This window comes from Oryctolagus cuniculus, chromosome 17 (genome assembly GCF_051225735.1).
Source record: "Oryctolagus cuniculus isolate XC-2025 breed Fujian yellow rabbit chromosome 17, ASM5122573v1, whole genome shotgun sequence".
Taxonomy (NCBI): Eukaryota; Metazoa; Chordata; class Mammalia; order Lagomorpha; family Leporidae; genus Oryctolagus; species Oryctolagus cuniculus.
Window position 1 is genome coordinate 32750220 of NC_142883.1, and position 19552 is coordinate 32769771.

The window sequence follows — 19552 nt, forward strand, 5'->3', positions numbered from 1 at the left end:
CACAGGAAGGAAAGACTACCCCAAGGTCAGAAGGAAGAGGGAGATGACAGCATGGGTCGCAAGTGAGAGGAGGTGGAGCTGGCCTTGGAAGCATGAGGTCTGAGCTTCAAACCAGGAAGGCCACGAGGCTCAGGCCCATTAAGAGTGGGGAGGTGAAACTGAGAAGCCCCAGTAAAGCTGAAACCCTCAAAAGGCTGACTCACTTTTTTAGCCATTTTTTTAAAAGATCTATTTTATTCATTCGAAAGGCAGAATTACAGAGAGAGGCAGGGACACAGAGAGAGAGAGATCTTTCCTCCACTGTTTCACTCCCCAAATGGCAGCGATGCCCAGAGCTGAGCTGATCAGAAGCCAGGAGCCAGGTGCTTCCTCCAGGTCTCCCACACGGGGGCAGGGGCCCGAGCACTTGGGCCATCCTCCACTGCCTTCCCAGGCCACAGCAGAGAGCTGGATCGGAAGAGGAGTAGCCAGGACTGGAACCAGTGCCCATATGGGATGCGGGTGCTGCAGGCTGGGGCTTTAACCCGCTGTGCCACAGCGCCAGCCCAGGCTGACTCATCAGAGCAGTAACCTCCCCCGTGGCACAGGAACATAAGATGTGCCTGTCTTGGCATGGGTTGAGGGTGGGGAGTCCAAGGCCCACAACCCAGCCATTGATGTGAGTCGGGAATAAAATGTATGTGCCACATTCTTGTCTAGGAACTCCAAAGCTGAGAATTAATAAGAAAATACCAACCCAATGTCAGAGTATCTAGGATTCAGATAGGATCTCTACAAGCAAGATGTGGTAGACACAAGATTCTCAAAAACTTCAAATGACAGAACTACCAGATGCACGATAAAATGAGTTAAGTTTAACATTTGAAACCATGAGAAAATAACACTATATTAAATGGTATCTATTTGAAATAGAACTAAACAGAATCTCTAGAAATGACATATAGGAGTATAGACATTGAAATGAAAAGTTCACTGGTGGGTTAAATAGCAGACTAGACACAGCTAAAGAAATAACTGCAGATGGATCTGAGCAAACTACCCAGGAAGTAACACACAGAGACGAAGCCAAAGGATGTCTGAAAGATGTGGGGCTGGCACTGTGGCAGGGCGGGTTAAGCCGCCGCCTGTATCACCGGCATCCCACAGGGGCACTGGTTCAAGTTCCAGTTGCTCCACTTCTAATCCAGCTCCCTACTAATGCACCTGGGAAAGCAGTGGAAGATGGCTGAAGTGCTTGGAACCCTGCACCCATGTGGGAGACATGGATGAAGCTCCTGGGTCCGGGCTTTGGTCTGGCCCAGCTCCAGCTGTTGTGGCCATTTGGGGAGTGGAGGGAAGATCTCTCTCTCTCTCTCTCTCTCTCTCTCTCTCTCTGTTTCTCCCTTTGTGTAACTCTGCCTTTCAAATAAAATAAATAAATCTTTAAAAAAATAAATAAAAAGAAAGATGCAGAGTGTGTTTGGTAGGAAGAGGAGGTGCGTCACACATCTCAACAGTAGCAGAAGGCAAGAGCGGGAGGGAGCTTTATTTGAAAGTTCACCAAGTGATGAGAAACACGAATATCAAGATTATGGATGTTCCTTTGAATTCTGAATTAGCTAAACAAAAAGAAATTCACACTTAAACATAGCGTAGTAAAAATTCAGGAAATCAAAGGAGAAAATTTTAAAACCCAAGAGAAAAGACCGATTTCCTATAAAGTAATAATGATCAGATTTGAGAGCAAACATCTCAACAGTTGAGAGATAAGAAAACATGGTTTGTGTTTTATTTTATTTTTTTGACAGGCAGAGTGGACAGTGAGAGAGAGAGAGACAGAGAGAAAGGTCTTCCTTTGCTGTTGGTTCACCCTCTAATGGCCGCTGAGGCCGGTGCACTGCGGGCGGCGCACCGCACTGATCCGAAGCCAGGAGCCAGGTACTTCTCCTGGTCTCCCATGGGGTGCAGGGCCCAAGCACTTGGGCCATCCTCCACTGCCCTCCCAGCCACAGCAGAGAGCTGGCCTGGAAGAGGGGCAACCGGGACAGAATCTGGTGCCCCGACCGGGACTAGAACCCGGTGTGCCGGTGCCGCAGGCGGAGGATTAGCCTATTGAGCCTTGGCGCCTGCCACATGGTTTGTTTTTAAAAAGTGCCAGTGTAAACTAATAGTCACTCTAGGGTAGTATGCCCACAGGAACCATCATCCGAGCTGAGAGTGAAATATGATGTTTCTATGTGAATGCAGAGAACACGCTGCCCAGAACCTCCCTGAAAGAACTACTACCAAGTGAGTTTCAGGGGAAAGGGTGTATGTCACAAGGGAGCCAATTCACAAACAGAGGCAAATACAAGCAGTAAGTTATTGTCCATAAAATAATGATTAAAATTAGGGGTCTGTTGAGGCAGTGTTTGGTCTGGCGGTTAAGACACTAGTTTCCCACAGGGGAGTGCTTGGCTTCATGCCTGCTTCCCGTTCCTGATTCCAGCTTCCTGCTAATGTGTACCTTGAGGGGCAGCAAGTAGTGGCTGAAGCAGCTGGGTCCCTGCCACCCACGCAAGAGACCCAGTTTGAGTACCAAGCTCTGGCCAAGTGTGGGCTGCTGCAGGCGGTGGGGGAGTGAAGCAGTGGGTTGGGAACTCTTCTGTCTCTCTTTCTATTTCCATGCTTCTCAAATAAGTTAAAACAGTCTTTTTAAATAAAAAAATTAAAGAAAATTTTTTTTTTTTAAATCAGGGGTATACAAATGAGGTGGATCTCAAAGAGCAAGCAGCTATAACACATAAAATGGGAGGAAGTTGCATCATTCGTTGTTTATTGTGTAGTCATACAGGATTTGACCTATTTAGATCAATTATCCATGTTAGAAACTGCAATCACTGAAAGAGTGGAAACAGAAGTTAGAACTCCTAAAATAGTCAAAGAGGAAAAGGGAACAAAGAATTCTTGATCAATCAAAAGAAGAAAGGAAATAAAATCATAAAGCAGAGTGAGAGACATTAAATGAGACTCAAAACATAAATTCCAGAATTTCAGAAATCAATAGAGCGATAGGCTCTCTTACACATTGCTGGTAGGAGTACACACTGGAATCCCACTTGGGGAGACAGCTTACCATTACCTTTTAAAGTTTCACATTACATACTTTATGGCCCAACAATCCCTCCAAAGAGAAAGTCTGACCCACGGATTATTCCCAACAGCAAAAAGCTGGAACAACCCAAAGGTCCACCAAGAGGAGAATGGACAGGCTAAACTGTGAGAGAGAGTCACACCATGGAATATTAGACAGTTATGAAAAAGAACGACCTTCATTACTAACATTGATTCTTAGCCATTTCATGTTGTATACAATAGTAAGTCTCAGAAATTTTTCATGAGGCTTTAAAACAAGTAAAAAACAACAGTATATTATTTTAGTCATTGACATGTGTGATACAACTTTTTTAAAAACAAAAGAATAATGAACAGAAAATTCAGGGGCTGGCTACTTCAGTTGGGGGAAGAGAAGGGCAAGAGCCCATAGGTGAGCTGTTAAGTCACAGTTTTTGTTTTAGTTCTCTGTTTGAAGAGTAAGTTAAAGGTGTTCATCATATCAACAAACAAAATAAAACAGGGCCACCAGTATACCTGATGATGACAGAAAGCTACGCCAGAAATTGTGATCAACATACTTTGTGCCCCTAAGATCTATTTTAAAAATCAGCAAACACAATAAATGTAAATGGACTAAAACTATTAGATAACAGAATAAATGGACAAGAGTCAGCTATATGTAGCTTATAAGATACTTCTTTCCTGAAATGTGAGTGTGTACAAAAGTTAAAGGATGGGAAAAGAGGACCAGGCAAGGGATAACAAAACACAGTTATACCTGCCACACACATAGTAGCCTTTTTTTTTTTTTTTTTTTTTTGGACAGGCAGAGTTAGACAGTGAGAGAGAGAAAGGTCTTCCTTCCATTGGTTCACCCCCAAATGGCTGCTACAGCTGGCGCGCTGCACTGATCCGAAGCCAGGAGCCAGGTGCTTCCTCCTGGTCTCCCATGGGGGTGCAGGGCCCAAGCACTTGGGCCATCTTCCACTGTACTCCCGGGCTACAGCAGAGAGCTGGACTGGAAAAGGAGCAACTGGGACAGAATCCGGTGCCCCGACCAGGACTAGAACCCAGGGTGCTGGCGCCGCAGGCAGAGGATTAGCCAAGTGAGCCACGGCACCGGCCCACACAGTAGCCTTTGAAGCAACAACTACTAGGGGTAATGATCACCTGTACCAATACTAAAGGAAAAATTCACTGAGAAAACAACAAACCACAGCTTGTATGTCCAATAACATATCCTCAAAACTCAAAGCAAAAAGTAAGGAAAGAAAAATAAGTTTAAAAAATGCACAATTATAATAGGAAATCTTAAAAATAAAGAGCAAAGTTTGATTTACAGGAGAAACCAACAAAACCAGTCATATAGAAATTTTAATATCCCTCTATAAGTGTCCCCCTATCACTGAACAAGCATACACAATATTAGTAAGGAAACAGAAAATCTGGATAATATAGTTACTAGGCTTACCTAACTGACCCATAGAGACTTCTACACTTAACAATTAAGGCAGACGTGTTCTTTTCAAAATCAAATGAGGAACTTATAAAAATTGACCACACACCAAAGCAAGTTTCAGGAGCAGGTGTTTAGCCTAGTGCTTAGAGTGTCTGTAACTCCACATCAGAGTGCCTGGGTTTCATTCATGACTCCAGCTCCTGCCAGTGCAGACTGGGAAGCAGTGGTGATGGCTCAAATAATTGCATTTCTGTCACCCATGTGGGAGACTTAGATTGCATTTCCAGCCCCTCAGATTTGCTCTGGCCAAGCCAAGGTTGTTCCAGGCATTTGGAAAGTGTACATGTGGATGGGAACTCTCTCATTCTCTCTCTGCCTCTCAAAAAGGCGGGGCGGGGGGGAGGGTGGCGGCGGCAGCGCTGTAGCATAGTAAGTAAAGCTGCGAACTGCAGTGCCAGCATCCTACATGGGCAGAAGTTCAAGTCCTGGCTGCTCCACTTTTGATCCAGCTCCCTGCTAATGGCCTGGGAAAGCAGTGGAGGATGGATCAAGCAGTGGAGAGCTGGCAAGCCCTCCAGGCATCTAAGTGGGGCGGGTGGAGATGGGCCGACCGTTTCAGAAGCTACTGATGGGCCCTAGGTGGGATGTCTGGGATACAGGAGCAAGAAGGATGGACTGGAAGGATATTTACAGGATGAAATACACAAACCCTTCCTGCTACCCCGGAAGAAGCTCCTGGCTGCTGGCTTTGGATCAGTTAAGCTCTGGCTATTGCAGCCATTTGGGGAGTGAACCAGAGGATGGAATCTCTCTCTCTCTCTCTCTCCATAGCTCTACCTTTCAAATAAATAAATCTTTTCTTTTTAAAAGGACAGATCTCTGGTACAACTGAACCAGATAAGGTAAGATACATATAAAATACTATTTGGAATGAAAAAAAACCTTGACATTATGGATAGATCCAAGCAGAGAGCAAACATAACTCAAAACCATGAGCAGTGTTCTGCCAATACATTTGAAAACCTAGATGGTATGGACAATTTCCTTGAAGAATAAAATATAAAAATGGATCAAAGAAGAAAACAGAAAATATGAGGTTTCTAACCATTAAGAAAATGGAATCAGAGGTGAAAAAAATCAACCAATGAAATATCAATCCTAGACTTTGACCAGCCATTTGACCAGGAAGTTCCGTTAAATAGTAAGGAAACACAGAATTCCAATCTTATACACACTGTTCCAGAAAATGGAAAGAGAAGGAACACTGACCAGTTCACCTTATGAGGCCAGTATGAGGAGGCACAGGCAATATGACTGGGGAAAAGTGCAGCCAGTTTGACTTACGAACAGATACAAGGGGATGGGTAATAAAGCAAGTGATCCCACAGGGGTAGGTACACAGACGGCATTCTGGCAGGTTCATGGTGTACGTACGACTGTTTCAGAAGCTACTGCTGCGCCCTAGGTGGGATGTCTGGGATGCAGGAGCAAGAAGGATGGATTGGAAGGATATTTAGAGGATGAAATCCACAAACCCTCAAGATGGAGCCAAGGAGAGGGTTCAGTGCTGTTGTCTGCAGGGAGCCTAGGTCTACGCACACTGATAGATGGGATTTTAAAAGAGGCTCAGTGGCCAGCACTGTGGTGTAGCAGGTAAAGCCTCCCCCTGCAGTGCCAGCATCCCATATGGGCTGCTGGTTTGAGTCTCAGCTTCTCCATTTCCAATCCAGCTCCCTGCTAATGTGCCTGGGAAAGCAGAGGAAGATGGCCCAGGTCTTTGGGGCCCTGCACTCACGTGGGAAGAATCTCCTGGCTCCTGACTTTGGTTTGGCCCAGTCCTGGCCATTGCGGCCATTTGGAAAGTGAATTGGTGGCTGGAAGATTGATCTCTCTCTCTCTCTAACCCTGACTTTCAGATAAATAAAATAGATCTTAAAAAAATAAATGAATAAAATAGGCTGACTCAGGGGAGAAGAGCATGGGTGTAGTTTTGGACATGCTGAGTTTGAAGTTCCTTCAGTTAGGCTACGTGGAAAGGCTGGGTAAGAAATTGAGCACGGCCCAGAGCTCTTGGGGAAGGTTAGAGCTGCAGATTCTATTTCAGTATGGCATCTGCAGTGGGCGCTATTGAAATCCATCTTACAGGGTCACCCAGGGAGGCAGTGTGGCTGCAGAAGAAAGAAGAGTTGAAGATAAACACCAGGATTGAAAGGAAAGGCAGAGGAGGAGTCAGGACAGAGAGAGAAGGGAAGGGAGCAGGAACAGTCTTGGCATCTGGACACCTAGGCAAGACGGGTTTCCAGAAGTGAGTGTCCAACGATGTCATGAGTTGTTGGCACCTGTTTTTAAAAATATTTATTTATTTGAAATGCAGAGTTAGAGAGAGGCAGAGACAGAGAGAGAAAAAGAGAGAGAGAGTCTTCCATCTGCTGGTTCACTCCTGAAGTGGCCACAATGGCTGGAGTTGAGCTCATCCGAAGCCAGGAGCCAGGAGCCTCTTCTGGATCTCCCATGCAGGTGCAGGGGCCCAAGGACTTGGACCATCTTCTACTGCTTTCCCAGGCCATAGCAGAGAGCTAGATGGTAAGTAGAGCAGCTGGGACCCAAACCAGCACCCATACGGGATGCCTGCACTGCAGGTGCTGGCCCCTAGGAGGTGTTGACACTTTTTAAGGGAAACAGAGCAACACTGTGCCGTTGGGATTCCTCCTGACTCAGGGGCTGCATTAAGAGAGCAAGCTGGAGAAGACATACATCATCACCATCATCATCTATTACTAATAAAGCAGTGCAGAGGGGCAGCATGGGTGGCAACGAACCGCTCGGCATCTTGACTTGGTGGTTACACGGATCCGCATTTGTCAGAACTCACAGGGTTACAGACGAGGGAGAGCAAATGTACTGTGTATAAGCTAAACAAGCAAACGCAGCCGGGCCCTGGAGACTTAAGAGCGCTTCCGTTTTCACCAACAATTTTGTCACTGCACTAAGCGCTTGTCCTTCTTGGGGTTCTAATTCAGTTCAGGATTGTTAGCTTGCAAAGGTCTACACCCCTGGAAACAGCACACCACCTGCGCTCTGGGCTGGGAAGCACAGAAGAGACACAGAGGCAGCAGAGACACAGGGCATGGAAGCGATGCTCAGAGCCCCTCCTAGGAGCTGACTAGTGGGTGCGGGGAGGATAGCCTGTCACTTTGGTCCCTCCTGTGTAAAATAAGGGAAGTGATTAGGAAAGGCCTTCCCAGCCTGGGATGGTCTAAGGTTCTATTGCGAAAATCCAAAAACATGATTCAATTAGCTCTGTCGTCGGTATTTTGCTATTGAGAATAAATGATCATAATAAACCATCATCTGGCTTTTTCACACATGAGACCCCAGATGATCTGGCAAACACCTTGGAGTGGTGGGAAAACACTCAGGTTTCTGGTTTAAAGCCTTGTAGTGCCTTCCAAAAATCCTAAGTAGTAATGATTGATAACAAACATGACCCATATAGGTTTATAGTGAAAAAGGGACTTTGATAACATTTGTTCATTTCAGCCCTTCACTCCTATTTCATCAATCATGTCAGGGAGGAATTATTCCAATTTAGGGGACAAGGAGAATGAGAGACTGGTCACCTAAGGCTTTGGGTGGTGTTGAGATTTTCCAAATATTCCACTTTCCCAAGACCCACGGTGGATCTGTTGCAGTTTGGTGTCGAGTGCTTTGCATTGTCTCCTAATCCAATGAAAATTAATGGAAAAGTGTTAATTGAGTATCAATTCATGCTTAACATTAATCTGAGCATCTGATGAACCACAACTTTATGTTGCTCCTCATGCCATATTAACTCAGTTTATTGTAATAACCTAAAATAATAAGGAAAATTACATCCGTATTGTTTTAAATACCCCATAAATTGGATCCAGCCTGAATTTGGCCAGTTTGGCATCTGCTGAAATACACAACGCCTTCGGGAAGCTACAGACAGGGTCCTTTTGGAGTTTTCCGGGCGAGGGGACTGGCACCAGCATTTATGTAGCGCCTTCTGTGTGCCGGGACCTGTGTTGTACCACACTGCTCCCAAGGTGGCAGGCGACTCTGAAGCTGCTACCGCAGCTGGCGCCCCAGGTCGCGGAAAGCGGGGTGGTGGTGGTCTTGGGTTACTGCAGCCCCATGCATTTTACCATCTCAGCACAGAAAAGCTGGGTAATTTGAGAATTACAAACTACACAGCGGACGGGTCGGAGAGAGGAGTTTCCTGAAAAAAAAAAAAAAAAAAAACCACCAACCCCCTCAAACCCCAAAACTTTCCCTGCCATCCTAGAGACGCTCCCAAACTCCTCCTCACTAAAGACAAACTCGCCGGCTGCAAGCCCCGGCCGCCCGACCTCGACCCCCAGGAACCTGTTTTACTGTATTTTTAAAACGCCGTCCGACCCCGGCGGAAGCCCTTTCCCCCCGCACTTTCCAGCCGCTGGAACCGCGTCAGTTTCTCAAAGTTCGAGAATAACCTTTCCCGGGCACGGCTTCGTACCTCTGCCGGGGAAGGGCGGGGAGCCGCGCAGGACGAGCCGGTGGGAAGCGACAGCCGGAGAGAACTTCCAGCGCGCAGGGCCACTAAAGCGGGCGGCCGCGGTGTGTGCCGGAGGGTCTCCGCCCTCCCGAAGCCCGCGACCCTGGGGGGCGTCGGGGCCGCCCGGGGCAGCGCTGGGGTGGGGGGTTGCTCCCGACGTCCTTGACCTAAATTTCCGCGCGGCGGCTGCACACAGCAGGGCGGGCGGCCGGAGCCATCCCCGGATCCCGGCGGCGGCGGCGGCGGCGGCGGCCGGAGCCGGCGAACTTGAATGGAGAGGCCGAAGTCGGGCGGCGGGGGCGGGGGGCGTCCTCGCCCCGGCCCGGGTGCGGGTGTGCGGAGCCGCGGCCCGCGGCGCGGCGCCTCCCCCTCCTCCGATCCACCCGCCCCCCGCAGCCCATGTGATCCGGGGAACGGGTAGGGGGCGCCCCTCCTCGCCCCGCGCCCAGCCGGCCCGGAGGCGGGGTCCCCCTTCGCGCCGCGGGGCTCGCGCGCGCCGCCCCCGTGGGTCCGGCCGCGGGGGGCCGGGCGTGCGCGCGCGGGCAGGCGGGGGCCGCTCCGGGTGCGTGACGTCACCGGCATTGGTTACACGACGTTCTAGAACTCCGCCCCACGTGCGCGGGGAGGAGGGGGAGGCGGAGGAGGAGATGGGGGTGGGGAGGAGGAGGGGGAGAGGTGGGGATGGGCCGGGGGGGGGGCGGGGACGGGGGGTGTGCGAGGCGGCGGGGCTGAGCTAAGCCGAGCCCACGTGTGACGGCTCTCGCCGCTGCCCCGGCTCCGCCGCTCGCAGAGCGATTCGGAGGAGCCCGGGCGGGGGGGAGGAGGAGGAGGGGGAGGAGGGAGCGGAGATCTCGGGGCTCGGAGCCGGCCGCCGCTCCGCTCCGATCGCTGTGGGGCTCGGCTTTTCGGGGGTGGGGGGGCGGGGGGGCTCCGCTATGGAGGCAAATGGGAGCCAAGGCACCTCGGGCAGCGCCAACGACTCCCAGCACGACCCCGGGTAAGTTTCCAGCCGCTGCCCACCGCGCCGCCGCGGGCTCGCTCTCCTTGCAGCGGCGGGGACGGCGGTGCGCGGCGCCCGGCATCGCCCGCGGCCCCCGGCCCCCCGCGCCCCCGCCGGGGCAGCCGCACACCTTTGGGTCGCGTTTCGCCGCCACCTTCTCCCCCACCCCACCTCCCGGCTCGCGCTCGCCGCTCCCCCCCGCTTTCCTTTTAGCTTTTGTAAGTTACACGTCAAAATGGCCGATCTGACATCGGCGCTCACTTCTGTTATGTTTTCTCCCTCTAGTAAAATGTTTATCGGCGGACTGAGCTGGCAGACCTCACCAGGTAAGGGAGGAAGGGGGGGCGCCCGGGTCCCCCCCTTCTTGGCTTCTTTATTGCTCTTTGTTATCCCGGTGTAGGAGCCCCCTCCCCGCCATTGGCTCCCCACTTCTCCTGTGCAAGGTTATTTTTTTAAATAGCAAATCCTTTCCGAGCCCTCTACGCGACCTCTGTGGCCGAATTCTCCCCGAGTGTGCACAAAATGCGAAAACAAAACAGAATAACCAGAGAAAACTACTTTTGGTTTTTGTCCTTGATCAACATTTGCATTGCTTTTTTTCCCACACCTTCTCCCCCCCCCCCCATCTCTCTCTTTCTCTCTCTACAGATAGCCTTAGAGACTATTTTAGCAAATTTGGAGAAATTAGAGAATGTATGGTCATGAGAGATCCCACTACGAAACGCTCCAGGTAAACCATTCCCTGCTGGATTTTGCCTTTATTTTAGAACAAAGTTTGAGCTTTATTTCTGGAGGTGACTCGGGAAGTAGCTAAGCGGATCTAGCGTGGGGCTCCGGCGCGGGGTGCCGTCTCGGCGTCGCCCCCGCGCCCCTGGAGCCCCCGGGGGTTATTGTGAATTGGGGCCGAACTCCGGAGACGGGGCTCGGGGCTGTGCGCTCTCAGTCATTCTCCCGTCGCTGCTTTTTCTCCTGGTTAATGTGACATTCAGCGTCATTCACTTTCCCCATAGTTTTTTTTTTTTAACCAAAAAAAAAAAAAAAAAAAGCAAAACCCCATGTATGCTTCCTGCACACTCCTTGCTCCCCGAACTCCTAAGCCCCCTTGCTAGAAAGGTGAGTGAGTCTCTGCCGAGTGCCGGGCTTTCTTCGGAATAAAACAAAGCGTGAGGAGAGCGGAGGGGAGGAGGAGGAGGAGGAGGAGGAGAGGAAACTGAGGCGGCTCCGGAGGGGAGGCACCGGCCGTTCCCAAGTTGCCGCCGGGGCCCTGCCCCCGTCCCGCTTCCCCCGTTAACCTTGGCTTCCTCGCGTGCGGGGCGCGGGCTGAGGGCCGCGGGCGGGAGGGTGGGGGAGGGGCCCGGCGCGGCCGCCGGGGCAACTTTTGCTCGGCGTTGGGCGTTCGGTCGCCCGCCGCCGCGTCGCTTTCCACGGTGTCACGTTGTCTCGTTTGTCTCCTCTCTCTCCCTCTCTTTGTCTCCTTTCAGAGGCTTCGGCTTCGTCACGTTCGCGGACCCAGCCAGCGTAGATAAAGTGCTAGGTCAGCCCCACCACGAGTTAGATTCCAAGACGGTAGGTGGCTTTCCGTTGTTGTCCTACGCGCCTCTCCGCGAGCGAGCTGGCCGCTGACAGCCCTGTTTAAAGGGACAGCGCCCGCTGTGGCTGCTGCGTGGCGAGAGCCGAGTACTTTTTCCACAGGGCTTGGCGACTTGGCTCCAAAGTTTGCCGCGGCGGCCCGGGCTTGGGGTTCTGGTGTCCGGCGGGCCGGGTCCCGCCGCGGCCTCACGTGCCGCCGCCGGGCCGAGGCCGGGGCCCAGGCCCCAGGAGCTTGGCCGGGGAGCCCGTGCAACTTTTCTTTGTCAGCCGAGCCAATGGCCTCGCGGCAGGCACGGGCTGCGCTGCGCTCGGGGGGCCGGGGCGGCGGGCAGGGGAGAGGGCGCTCGAGAGAGGTCCGGGCAACAGGTCCCTGTGGGGGGGTGGGGGGCTGGGGATGCGGAATGCCGGCTTGGGGGGGGGGGGGGAGGAGGCGCTGGCACCCAGATGGCCTGAAATCTAGGGCTGATAAGGCCTGGGGTTTCAAAGTGATTTTTTCTTTCTTTTTTTTCCTCAGATCCTTTCATTTGAGTGTGGGTACTTTGATAGCATTGGGGAGTTTTTCAGACTCTGCACTTGGAGTAGGGGGAGTGGGGTCTCTAGGGAGAGGTTAGAAGCTAGAAAGGAGGGAAGAGTGGGTCCCTCGTAATCCATTTCAGGCAGGGGGCTTAGCCCTGTGGCTCCTGGCTTTGAGTCTACCAGAATTTCCCCACCGTTTTTTGCAGACAGTATCTGCGCCAAACAAGGGCCTGAAATGACACGGGGACAGAGTGCTGGGCCGCTGTGGTGGGGCGCAGGACAAGGTAGAGATGGGGTCCTCGTTCAGGCTGCCCCCCTGAACTTGGACAAGTCGTTCCCTGCCCCTGGGCCTCAGTTTCCTCATCTGTAAGATCAGCAGAATGAGGTGATCTTCCCGGTGCCCTCTGGCTGTTAACTTTGAATGGCAGGGTCGGGAGAAGCAGGCAGCCCTCCCTGCCCTCGACTTGATTTTGCAAACTGGCGCTCTTTCTCTGAGGACAGAGGTCAGGTGTGTGCCCTCCGCCCCCAAGAGAAGGCCCCACACACTGAGGCTGCTTTTATTAGTGGCACTGGGCTTGTCGAAGCTGGTGGCCCTGCCTTTTTGTACTTGCAAATCATTTAATTTCAGGAATCATCATTGATAGAGTGATAACGGACGTCTGAAGAATTCTTTTTTTTCTTGATTTCTTGGCTGGACATTTCGGAAAGCTAGTGCAATGAAAGCGGGCCGTCATTTTTTTTTTAAGGCACGTTCAGGATTTGAGTGTCCAGCCCCTCGGTGCTCCTGAGAGGCAGGATTTTGCTGGTGTGCTGGCTGCCACAGCCGCAGTTTGCCCGCTGCAATTGTTTATGGACTGTTGTGGTCACTATTATTTAGTGTAACCTGGCTTCTGACTTTGTTTCAACGTTCAGTGCAGGAGGCAGGAGGCAGAAGCAGTTGGTTTATTGACATGGAAAGGAGGATCTTGTTTACCGTTACCTTAAAAGCTTTGTTTAGGTAACGGCCATTTCTGTCCAGAATAGTACCCTAGTCTCTTCCTAGAGGACTTGTAGCTACAGTGAGTAGAGCTGTACCTAACTAACTCGTGTTTTAATTTTTGGTAGTTTTCCCTTTTCGTTTGTGTCTACAAAGATTGTTGACAGGGATGTGCAAAAGGTGGGGATTTGCCATGCTTCCCCGGACTGCTCCCCTGCTCCAGAGACGCCAGCCCGCACGCCAGGCGCACCGAGAGCTTTGATCCTGGTGGCCTGTGCTGGGGTCCCCGCACACCACACAGCAGCTCTCAGTTGGCTTTTGGTTTTGCCACTGTAGACTGCTCTGGCAGTACTTCACCTTCCTCATTGCCCCTTACTCGCCCCAGCTCTCGGTCGCTTTCCTGACCTGCTCCTCACCTCTTAGCCCACAAACATGTGCTGGTTGGCTGAAAAAAAAAAAGTCGTTTGGGGGAGCCTCCAGGAAAAGACGTCTCCGTCTTAACTTTGGTGGCCAAAATGGAAAATCCACACCTGTTGTATTTCTCTAGTCTGTGCTCTCTCTCGTCAGTGCTGGCCGCCCCTGTAGATGCAGTCGCGTTAATCTCTACGGAAGGGTAGTTGCCTAGATCAGAGATTTTTTTTGTCTGTTTTAGTTTCTGAAAAGTAATCTCTCATTTCTCAGGTCATGTATAAAGGTAGAGAACACGACGCGGTCTGTAAAGGACCTTAATGAAGGTGGTGAATTTGGGCACATGTTACTGGATTGGGCCTGGAGAGTGTGGGTCAGGGAGCAAGGGACCTCCGATGGGCGGTCTGCCCCTGTGCTTGGTCCAAAGCATTATTCTCTGTGTACCCTCTGTGACAGAACTGAAAACAAGACTCAGACTTACTTTTTTAAAAGGAGCAATTTCCATGTAGAAGCTAAAGCCTATAAATAAATAACTTGTAGCCATATGCATGCCACTCTGCATGTTGAAATTTTACCCAAAGATTTGTGGCATTTAAAAATCTCATGAAAACCAATAATGAACTTTTAAAAAGAGCCATTCCCCTTTTATCTATCCAATAACCTCTTCCACCCTCAAATCAACCTGTTGGATTCAAATGCCTGTGTGGGAACTGTTTTTGAGTTGTAACCTCGTCCCTGATTGAGTCACGTGCCCTGCCTGTTCTTGCTGTTTTTCCATTCAGAGTGAGATTGGAGTAGGGAAGTACCCTACTTGTTGCACCAGATTCTGACTTTTGTGCAGCAATTTTTTTTTACAGCCTTATCATGATGGCTTTTCTTTTCTGATTTAGGTTTATTTTGCTCATGGATTTTTACCCTCTGTGGTTTTTAGAATCCAGGTGGATTTAGCTCATGCTTTCTTTTCTTTTTTTATTCTAACATTTTAAAGAACCCCATCAGATTACATAGTTTTTGACACTTGCTTTTGAAGTATAACTACAGAACAAATTATCTTTTTGATTAATCCTGGGTAACTTTACTTTTGCAAAAATGGTTTAATTCAAGCAGAATGTTACGTTGGCTGCTTACCGGCAGTTTTTAGATGTTGTTGATTCATGTCATTTTTGTAATTCCTTTCCCCTCTTGGTTGTTAGCATCAGAGAGAAGAAAGACCATCCAGTTACCTACTGCTAGCAGACACTTGCATTTAACGTTCACATTATGATTTTTTCCCCCCAATGCTAATGATGCTCCCATCTTTTCTCTCAACCATGCATCGCAAATTAGATGCAGGTACCATTTAATGTTCACTGTCTGTGGAAGAGAAACCTTTGCCTAAATAAGAACACATGATACCTGCTCTGGTTTATTAAGAGCATCACACTCTGGAATGCATGGTATAGAGCAGTTCAGAAAACCTTGCTGTGGTCGTGGCATTTTGGGAGGGATGGCTAAAGTTGCAATCAATTTTTGCAGAACTTTTTTAATTGTCCAAGAAGTTACTAGAAGCTGGGTTATAATATGAGCCTGAGAAATGAGTGATTAATAACTAGGTGACTCATTATATATTTTCTCCTCTCCACAAAGCACTTCATTGACTCTGGCTTTTCCTTTGTTTCCCCCAGATTGACCCCAAAGTTGCATTTCCTCGTCGAGCGCAACCCAAGGTAAGTGGGAGAATCAGTGGTAGGATTATAACAGTCGGAGATGGTGGCAAGCATTGCAGGTTGCAAACAGCCTTGCCGTGACCTGTGGAAACCTGGTGTCTGCTGTTACTTCGGGTGTCAGCGTGTGGCGGTGGAAGTCCAGGCGAGGACTTCCGTGAGATAATCGCAGGTGCCCATGGTAGCCATGCCAAGGTGGGTTCTGAGTGTCCGACTGAGGGCCAGGGACAAGTCTGACCCTAGCAGGAGAACTTGGCTCCGTGCGTTGCAGTATTTATGCGGGCGTTCTATTTTTGTTTTTCAGCACTGCTGAGATCATATCAGGAAAAGTTGAATGTTTCCTTGTGACTGGTTTTCGGAGGCTCCTCTTTTTGAGGCCTGACACCTTGGAGGGTTTTGGGAGAGGAGCAGCATTTAAGTTAACAGTTTGTCTTTTCTGAGCAAAAACAGTTCTGTAGACCCATAGAGCTCTAAGTCTGAGAGCAGAATGCTGAAGGTCTTGGATTCAGGTTGTTTGGCTAAATCAGGGTGCACTTGAAACCAACAGCATAGCTTATTTATGCAGGTGCTGGTGCCTGGGCGGAGAAGTGCTGAAAGCGTCGTAACCTTGTAGGAGTGGGACTACACGACTTGCTTAAAGGTTTGAGCCAGGGCTGCGCTTTTGACAAAGTGTACAGTTAGCGTTTTCATCGAGCTTGCCAGGTGTGGCGAGGAGCCCACAGCTGCACGGAGCCCAAGGCCAAGACTTGAAGGCTTATGGCTTACATGTTCAACTTGCTCATTTTCGCTAGCTTTTTTCTTCCCTGTACAACACTGGCAGAAATAGCTGTCCTGCCTCTGTGGCCTTGACAGTCTACTCGGGAAGGGGGAAAGTTGAAGCTTTTTGTGAGCGAAGGTCATCCCGGGAGAGGGCTGCAGTGGGCTGGGCAGATCTAGTTTCTTTCAGAGTAATGGCTCAAAAGTGGAACCTCTTAATTGTGTGAAAGAAGGAATGGCTTTGCTTATTAATAATGGCTCAGTTGGCCGTCCTGGATGATATGTTGAGAATTTCAGGTCCGGAACCTGCCATGTGATTTAATCCATTCTCTCTTTGGGTCTCTTACATAAATATAATGAAATATTTCCTTGAAGCATTTTTTTTCCTAATGCTTAAGCAAATGATAGGAATTCATGAACCAGCGAGGCTCATTTATTGCTGTACTTATGCAAACTTGGGAATTTGTCTTTACTGCTTCAATTGCTTTCCAAACTTCTCATTGCAGAAGTCTTAAGAGAGTTAGCAGTATTTCCTCTTGAGTTTGGAGGAATTGCTGTTTCTTCCATCCATGTGAACTTCAAATTTCCAGGTTAGTCATTTGATCACTCAGAACCAGGATCAGATTACCCTCGAGGGAAACTGGAAAAATCCCTGACTTGGTCAAACTATGGGTCTGACCTGTTTCCCCTCCCCCAGCTTTTTTTCTTAAAGTAGGCGGGCAATATTTCACTTTAATATACTCGGCTGTTTGGTTTTTCAGTGATGCATTCAACTTGAAAACGAGACGGACTATTTCTCAGACTTGTCAGAGTGTGCATCCATCCTCAACCCTGCATCTGGGATGTTTGTTGGTGAATTTTCAGATTTTCAGATGTGCGTTAACATCACACCAGTTGGGGGGCGGGACTGTTGCTGCGGAGGTCTAGGGATTTAATAATATTATCCTGTGTTTCATGGCACACTTCACTTTGCAAAGGACTCTGGTGTGTATTATCAGTATCTGAATCCCAGCTCATTCTGCATTTGACTGCTGTGCCTGCACTCATCACCACTTTTCAGCCTCAGTTTCTTGGTCTGTGAAATGGGAGTGATGCCGATAGTTCTGTCTAAAGAATGAAATTGCGTGGTATTTGGTGAGGGCTTTGAAACTGATGTATCACTGCCATTATAGTTGGTTTAATCATTGTTATTTGCAGACTTTTGCTGTGAGGATTTGGGCAAATCCTTTAACTTCTCTGAATCTCTGTTTCCCCATCTCGTAGAATTTTTTTTGTGCAGATTAAATAACATTGGAAAGGTAAAGGGCTTTAAAAATGACCTGGTGCATGGCACTACCATTTCAGTGTTCCTTGCTGTGTCTACTGTTTTTTCCTTAGGCTGTCACATCAGTCCTGTGAGAGGTTGAATAATAAGAATGATGTTAATTGAACGTATGTGCTCTGCACTCTTGTTGGAACTTGATGTGTACTGATTCCCGTTCTCACCATAGCCCTGTGAGGTGGGTACTAGAATTATCTCCATCTTGTGATGAGGAAACAGAGGCACAGGCGGGTTGAGAAGTGATGTCAGAGATGCACCCAGAACTGCATCTTTGACTGGTGTGCTATCCTGTGGGGGCACATTGGGAGACGCCCCCACCCTGGCTGTCGGGGAAGAGGACATAGGATCAGAGTGGTCCGTTGGCTGTGAGGAGCGGAGCCATGCTCAGAGTCTCAGGAACTTGAACTTCTGTGTTCTTGGGTATGGTGGACTCCTTCCCCCGCCCCCCGCCCTGCCCCTCACTTCCTGTGATATTATCCCATTGAGGGACACTGTCTGGTCCTTCCTCTCCATCTTGCCCCTCAGGGCATCCTATATGGTTCTGGGCTGGCCCAACCCTAGGAAGGCAGCCTGGGAACTGTTGAGCTGCATGGTGTGGGCATGGGAGCAGATTGGAGATAAGGTGCCTTTCTTCCCCGTCTGTGGTCCCTTTCCACTAAAACTGGGCCCGGTCACCCAGACATCAGACTGAAGTTAGTGTTGGGGGCCACAGCCTGGCTGGTAGGAGTGTAAAACTTGGAGTGAAGTCTTCTTTATTTCCTGTTGATCTCCCTTTGTTGGAACTTCTGCATCTGTGTCTAGGGGTCGCAGTGGCAGGGTCAACCTTGCATCTGCTGGTGGCCCTGGTGCGAAGCTTGTAAATGATATGTCAGCAGGCATTTCAGTTAAAATCCATTTCTCTGCTTGCTGGCTGTCCCTCCTTGCCGACACTCGCTGAGAAATCTTCCGTGGAGGTGTTAAAATAAGACTCGAAGAAATTGTGAGCTAGGAGGGAAGAAAACCCGCAGCAGTCCAGGACGGGCTTCATAGGAGTGTGGTCACAATACTGTTTCATGTGTCATATATAGGAAAGTGTTTTGACCATAATTTTAGTGAGCAGCCAGGGGAAGAGTGTAGAGTCGCTCAGTTGGTGTATCACCCTCTGTGATGCGTGCACTCACATCTCGGGTGAAGGACAACAGGGCTTTATGAACTAGTCTGGGCCAACTGCAGACTGGTGGCCGTTAATTAGCGAAGCTCACTTTGATCGGAGGAGAAGATAGGTCCTTTCTGGACCTCCCTATTTCTCGAGATGATTATTTCATTTTGCAAAACATGTAATAAGAGTCTCCCTCACCGCACCGCAGCCCCAACATCTTCTTAAACATTAAACTAACCATGCTGCTCTAAAAAACCTGACTTCATTTGAGGCCATTGGGGAAGTGAGCGTGATGAGGGCCGATCACTCTGTATCTTTTCTTTGTTCCTTTTGGGAAGAAGTGCTGGCTGCCTGCAAGACTTTTGCTTGAGTTTGTAGGTTCTTGCGTGGATGAACCAAGAGACTCGATAAGCTCTTTCTGCAAGAGTAGAGTCTGGGCACAGCTCACCACCTGTCCTACTTGTCCTTGAGCTTGAGAAAACAGTCCCCACTCCTCCCGGTTGCCATACTCCTCCGGAAGTTTTGGAATGGCCAGAACCTTTCTATTTTGACCCCAGGAGATCTCAGGTCTTCAGCCTGTTTCCAGTTGCCTCCGTTGCCGCTGGGTGACCGTGGGCCAGTCCCTGAAGCCCTGCCACACCTCCTGCTTCCTCCTCTTGGAAAGAGGGAGAGGGCCAGGTGTTTGGTGCAGTGGTGAAGATGCCTATTGGGATGCCTACGTCACACGTTGGGTATCTGGGTTCCGTATGTGCCTCTGCTCTTGACAGCTTCCCGCAAGAGCTCACCCTTAGAGGCAGCAGGTGATGACTCAAGAGTCTGGGTTCCTGGCCCTCACATTGTGGGAAACCTGGATGGAGTTCCTACCTCCTGGCTTCAGCCTCAGCCCAGCCCTTGGCCATTTGGGAGTAAACCGATGGAAAGAAGTTCCCTCTGTCTGTGGCCGTCTACCTCTCAAAAAAACTTCAAAAACTAAAGCCACTAAAAGGATTATAAGAGTACATGAGGGGCAGGTGCAATGGATTTAGCCACCACTGTGTATGTTTTTATCCCAA

The 19552-nt window shown here is 49.6% G+C and overlaps 1 protein-coding gene across 38 annotated transcripts in view; it reads left to right on the top strand.

The window, feature by feature from the left end:
• Positions 1 to 9784: 9784 nt before the first annotated feature.
• MSI2 (musashi RNA binding protein 2) overlaps positions 9785 to 19552 on the top strand; it is a 398378-nt gene continuing 388610 nt past the window's right edge. For 22 of the 38 annotated variants that reach the window (XR_016224415.1, XR_016224417.1, XR_016224416.1 and 19 more), the window contains exons 1-5: positions 9844 to 10089; positions 10378 to 10418; positions 10741 to 10822; positions 11574 to 11658; positions 15247 to 15288. Coding sequence is in view for 34 of the 38 variants with exons in the window: in XM_089318613.1 (XP_089174739.1) it covers positions 10028 to 10089; positions 10378 to 10418; positions 10741 to 10822; positions 11574 to 11658; positions 15247 to 15288 (312 nt within the window). In the remaining 4 variants the exon portion in view is untranslated. Of the gene's footprint in view, positions 10090 to 10377; positions 10419 to 10740; positions 10823 to 11573; positions 11659 to 15246; positions 15289 to 19552 lie in introns of all 38 variants that reach the window. The other 16 variants (XR_016224418.1, XM_089318616.1, XM_051824830.3 and 13 more) reach the window with 1 other exon arrangement.